General features: G+C 39.1%; 1 protein-coding gene across 1 annotated transcript; it reads left to right on the top strand.

Moving 5' to 3' along the window:
* The first annotated feature begins 1,969 nt into the window (after positions 1-1,969).
* Positions 1,970-3,857, top strand: LOC130245841 (ATP-sensitive inward rectifier potassium channel 1-like). Its single transcript, XM_056478616.1, has 2 exons — positions 1,970-2,147; positions 2,378-3,857. Exon 2 carries the CDS (start codon positions 2,386-2,388, stop codon positions 3,481-3,483), a length of 1,098 nt encoding a protein of 365 aa, XP_056334591.1. The 5' UTR covers positions 1,970-2,147; positions 2,378-2,385; the 3' UTR covers positions 3,484-3,857.
* Positions 3,858-6,148: the final 2,291 nt, after the last annotated feature.

The raw sequence follows: 6,148 nt of genomic DNA, 5'->3' as shown, positions 1-6,148 counted from the left end.
AGCTGTCTGAAATACTCAATACTTACTAAAATTTATAAACCATTACAGCTCAGAACAATGCATGAAAAATTATTTGTGTTTTGTGGCAAGCATACCTATAATAAGCTGGATAAAGTAAATCCAGGCGGTTGTTTTAGCAGAATAAAGGCCTCAGTTTTATATAACAAGCCGATAAGCCTATCAGGTCTTTATTATGCAAAAACAACCTCCAGGATGTGCTTCATCCTTTACAAAACATACAGTGTGTGTGTGTGTGTGTGTGTGTGTGTGTGTGTGTGTGTGTGTGTGTGTGTGTGTGTGTGTGTGTGCGCGTGTGTGTGTTTCTAATGACATTCTAAATACAAAATGACAAAGAGTTTTGCCTCTTTGTTTATACAAAAAGTCAGATGTCCCCAGTTGGGTTTAAGTTTTACAGAAAATATCTCACACTTTGAACATCTCCTAAATCAGTATAGAGTTCATTTCAGATCTAATATAAAAAGTATACAGCATGATTTTAACATTGTCTATACAGCTAGAGGAATAAACTCGCGTATTTGTATTTTAAACTTGTGTGATGTTTGAATGCCAAGGAATATAGTAACTTATAAATATTAAAGATATTAGGCTCATTCTAGCACGTTTCGTGCCATGTTGTACTCGACTTTCTTTAGCAATTGCGTCACCGGTTCTCTCATTTTAGTATCCATGGTATGTTAAATGCTTAAATAACAGTCAAAATAGACAAACTGATGATATGGATATATGATTGTAAAATAGTTCATCAAAATATACATGACATGATTGAATTATTTTGCTATTATTGATCATTTCCATGTCAATATCAATACTGAATCATCATCAGTTATGTGGTTGTCCCACCCCTACACACACACTTTAAAACACACTTTGCAGAGGGTTTTCATTCTGTATACAGTAACATACCCTTGAAATTCTTTTGTGTTCTTTGCAACTGTAGTACACACTCATTTTCAAGGTTTATCATTAATCGCTTCAACTTTTGAACTGGTGTAATATTCAGAAAACACAGCTACAAACAATACAAAAAGAGTAGATATTACATTGAAAGAGGCAAATAATGATCATAAATAATCACATAAATAAATTAATAATTTATTTAATCCAACCAGTTTGATGATGGACATTTCAGAACTATTTTCATCATTGTTTAATTTTGTCTTCTAATTAGGTAAGAATAGCTAAACACTAAAATTAAGATTTTATGTACGGTGGCTCAGTGATTTGCACTGTCAACTCACAGCAAGAAGGTCACTGGTTTGAGTCCGGGCTGGGTCAGTTTGTGCTTCTGTGTGGAGTTTACATGTTCTCCCTGTGTTGGTATGGGTTTCCTCCAGGTGCTCCAGGTAGCTTTTAGTGTAGAAAAGCTACATTTTAGGTCTGGGATCATCTGCTATTGTCCCATCTAATTCGGCAAGGAATCTTGAGGTAATCTTCAATGATCAGCTGATTGAGCATTGCTAACACGGCTCAATCATGCAGGTTTTCACTATACAACATTAGAAAGATCAGACCCTTCCTGACTGATCATGCTGCACAACAAAATCAACACCTCCAATATGCAACAAAACATGAACTTTGACCTTTATCATTTGCATTCTGTTGCTGACCTGACCCTTTTAGAGAGGGTTTATTTATCACTGTACACATGACTTCATACATAGCCATACATGGACGCTCAATGCACAGCCATCACTGCTGATGAGTATTTATGATAAACAATGTGATGCGGTTTTCTGGGGGTACCAACACATAACGGTCGAGTGTGTTGATGTGTACTTCCACATCACGTATGCAGAAGTAAATGCATCCTGCTTCCTCCCCTTGTGTAAAACATTGGTGTGTACTCATTTGCCAGTGTGTGTACATATAAACAAGGGATGAGCGTGTGAGTAGGAGGAAAGCCTACAAAAGGAGAGACTCGAGACACCTGAAAAGAAAGAAGGAGAAAGAAAGAAAGAGTAGTGGAGTATGAAACGGTTAAGGGAGATACGGCTTATTAATCAGTAATACACACTTGTTCATTTCCAGTTTCCAGCTTTAGCTTGCTTTTATAAGAGTGGACGAAGGATTTAGGAGCAGGAGGACCAGTGGGCGACGCAATAATCTCCTCTCAGACTCTTCAGCAGGTAATATTTACCATTTGCAAAGCGTACAATATCCTGAGGTGTTCATGCACATACAGCATTCTATCTCATGCATAACAATAGTCAGTGTTTGTCTCTAAATACTCTATTCTGTTGTTCAACATGTTCTTGTTTGTCCTCGTTTGAAATGATGTAGCAGTCACTTCACAATGAAGCCGCTGTTTACTATTTTCCTGCTTCTGGTAACTAATATTGTTTCCTTCTCTTCACAGACTCTAAGATGCCTCGCTCCTTAAGAGAGTGGTTCAAAGATTACAGGTTAGAGCGACGCATTCGCACAAACCGCCTGGTCACCAAAGATGGCCACTGCAACATCGAGTTCGACAATGTGATGCACAGAAACCGATTCGCCTATGTCCTCGACTTCTGGACCACCTTGGTGGAGACCCGATGGCGGTTCATCCTTTTGTATTTTGTGGCGTCCTACACCCTTAGCTGGTTCATCTTCGGACTCATCTGGTACTGGTTAGCAAAAAGCAATGGTGACTTGTTGTGGCAGAATCCAACACCGGATCATACACCATGCGTTTACAGTGTTTATGATATGACGTATGCCTTCCTCTTCTCATTAGAGACACAAGCCACAGTTATTTATGGCAATGTATATCTCACTGATCAATGTCCTGCAGGTGTGGCTCTGATTATAATCCAGATGATCATAGGAATCTTAATCGGTATATTCTGGTGTGGTATAGTTATAACCAAAATCACCCTTCCAAAAAAGAGAGCCAAAACCATCACCTTCAGCGAATCCGCTGTCATCTGCCCCAAAAAAGGCACTCTTTGCCTTCAAATCCGTGTCGCCAACCTGCGCAAGACCTTAATGATCGGCAGTCAGATTTACGGGAAGCTTCTGAGGACAACAGTCACTGGAGGTGAGACCGTCATCCTGGACCAGGTCAGCATTGACTTCATGGTGGATGCTGGGAAGGACAATCTGTTTTTCGTGTGTCCTTTAACTCTGTACCACATCATTGACAAAAGCAGCCCATTTTTCGACATGGCTGTGGACACTATACATCAGCAGGACTTTGAGCTTGTGGTTTTCCTCGACGGCATGGCCGAAACCACCAGCTCCTCCTGCCAGGTCAGGACTTCATACATCCCTCAGGAGATCATGTGGGGCTATGACTTTCTCCCGATCATCTCCCGCAGCAATGAGGGAAGATACCAAGTGGACTTTTCCAACTTTGCTAAAGTGGTGCCTGTTCCTACTGCACATTGCTCCCACTGCTACCACAATGAGCCTGGAAACCATCTCCATCTCAAGGGCATTGAGGTGACTGACATGGAGCTTCCCAACGGCACCAACATGTAATGCTTTTTGACTGACTGGTCAACATCTTGCACTATGCCGGAAACATTGAACACTATGTCACAATCCCAGTTTCACCCCTTAGTCCTTCCCCTACCCCTCATTTTGCACATTCACGTGAAGGCATAGGGGTGACCCAATTCTCTTTAGCTTGAAGGCATAGGGCTAAGGGGAAAAGCTGGATAGCCCTTGAAATGGAGATTTTCCACGAGCACACTAGAAATCAAAGGGTACGAAAATTTCCCAGAACACCGCAGCTACAACAACAACATGGCTGCACACGTATTTTCAGGCATTATTAAGAAATATTTCAACAAACAAGCATATGTTTTAATACATTCATTACGGCGTTCAAGTTTTACGATCTTGCTTTAAAAAATATATTAAAAAAGCAAAATTTCACCATCTGTAATCTATAATAATAGCTCCTGTATAGACATCTGTCACTCGATGACACTGTGACACTATACCCTGTCAGAAAAGTCTAGTGGCTGGAATTACCTTTTTACAGTGTCTGGTGTTGTTTTGTTGTGTTTGCATAGATGAAAATGGGCATGGTGTAAATACACAGAACAGTTACGAGCTCATTGCCACATTATATCATTATGATAATGTGTTATCTTTGCCTTCGGTGATTTCCTTGAAGACAAATGTAGTGCTGTCCCATTTCTTAGGGGTAAACGTAAAGCCCTCCCACCTCGCACACTCTTTCAAGAGCAAAGGGGAAGGGGTAGGGGTAAAAACATAGAATTGGGACTGGGCCTAATGCTTTATATCTTTCATTGTGGTGATGAGAGGCGAGAGGAGCGTTTCAATTTCTTGATTGGTACTTGAACAGTAACACTGCAGGAATTAATTTCTTTAATCACATGTGTTGCTTTACTCTTCACAAAAACAATGGTTTATGTCTCTTTCACCTGAAAAAAATTGAAAGTATGAACTTTGGAGTGAAACTATGGTTCTGTTCTTACTGTAGACATTGATTTGGATGTCTGAGTATTAACTAGAAATTCATTAATAAGAGATAAATCTCATATTTTTAATCCTCTTTATCTCAGATTCCAGTCGGCACTTTTGTGAATCACACTGGGATGTTGTTTCTTATTATAATTGTACATTTCTTGTAAAGTTGCATTAGTGAATGTGTAAATATAATTTGTACTTTATTTATAAATAAAAAAAGAAATCATGTTTAATGTTTTTTTTCCCATTGAAATGGACTTATGAGAACACCCGCAGTCAACCAGTTTCCAGCTGTCACAGTTAAAAGTCACCACATGAGAGCATAAAAATAGAGATGACTAACACAGATTACCAAAGTCTAGGAATTATATACAGTTGTGGCCACTTTAACATAAATATTGGTTCTGAGAACAAAAAAATTCAATAAGAAATTCAAAGCATTGGCAAAAAGTCATAAAAGGTAAATATTAAATATCTTATTTATTATAGGTAATTGTCATGTAAATAAAGTAACAGCTAGATTTTAAAGTAACTGTGCCTGATATCATAACAGTGCCTTTGCCTTAATGCGCACACTGTCCACTCTAAATTATTGAATTTTACAAATGTTATCTTTTAGTTTGGAATGGTGCACACTGAGACGCAGGGATATCGATGGTTCACACGAGTCGTTCATAACAGAGATTCATTCACAAACGAATCGCTCCTTCTGTTGGTATTAGAAGTGAAAGCAGGAGAGGGAGTGTGTTTCAGGACATTGATTAGATCAAACAGGCAAGGTGGGTAATACATTTCCATGTTCACAAACACATGCTCTTAGTTGGCAATGCCCACGTGGTCACTTATCCATCAATGTAGAAAAATGATGTAAAATTATAATTTTTGTAATTAAAAAAACATTTTCAAATATTTTCATACTGATCACAGGGAAAACTCCCGCTCACACACACATATATATACAGGGTGGGCCATTTATATGGATACACCTTAATAAAACGGGTATGGTCGGTGATTTGTGAGGGGGCAATGGAAGGTGACCATGGTGGCCATTTTGAAATTGCCCATCTTGGATCCAACTTTTGTTTTTTCAATAGGAAGAGGGTCATGTGACACATCAAACTTTTAGGGAATCTCACAAGAAAAACAATGGTGTGCTTGTTTTTAATGTAACTTTATTCTTTCATGAGCCCCCTCACACATACTAATGTGCCACAAACAGGACGTTAATATTACCAACCATTCCCATTTTATTAAGGTGTATCCATGTAAATGGCCCTGCAGATAGAAACTTGCTCATCACAAAAATAATGACAAGAAATTTTTGTCAATGAAATTAACACTGATTGGGGTGCAGAGGTAGCTGTGGTGTGTCATGTTAGGGCAGCTGTGCTCTGTTCGTTACCTCTCTCTTCTGGAGAATGCAAATGAGCGAGAGAATGAGAGAGGGAGGGATGTGAACGTGAGCATGAGAGGACGTTTTCTCCACCTTAGCCCCCTCAGTTGGATTACTTGGACTGATGTTTACCCAACTTCATATCTGTTTGCGTGCATATGTTTGAATTGAAATATTGTGACCTGGAAAGCAAGGACAACACAAAGGTAGAGTCTATCAAATAATAAAGACAAAGCATACCAACAATAACAACTAGGACTGGATGACAGAGGCAGAATGAAAAAAGCCTTGTCCTGTCATTATCTGTTTTAT

This window comes from Danio aesculapii, chromosome 18, assembly GCF_903798145.1.
Source record: "Danio aesculapii chromosome 18, fDanAes4.1, whole genome shotgun sequence".
Taxonomy (NCBI): domain Eukaryota; kingdom Metazoa; phylum Chordata; class Actinopteri; order Cypriniformes; family Danionidae; genus Danio; species Danio aesculapii.
The sequence above is the reverse complement of the archived record's forward strand: the minus strand, read 5'-3'. Positions and strand labels throughout refer to the sequence as shown.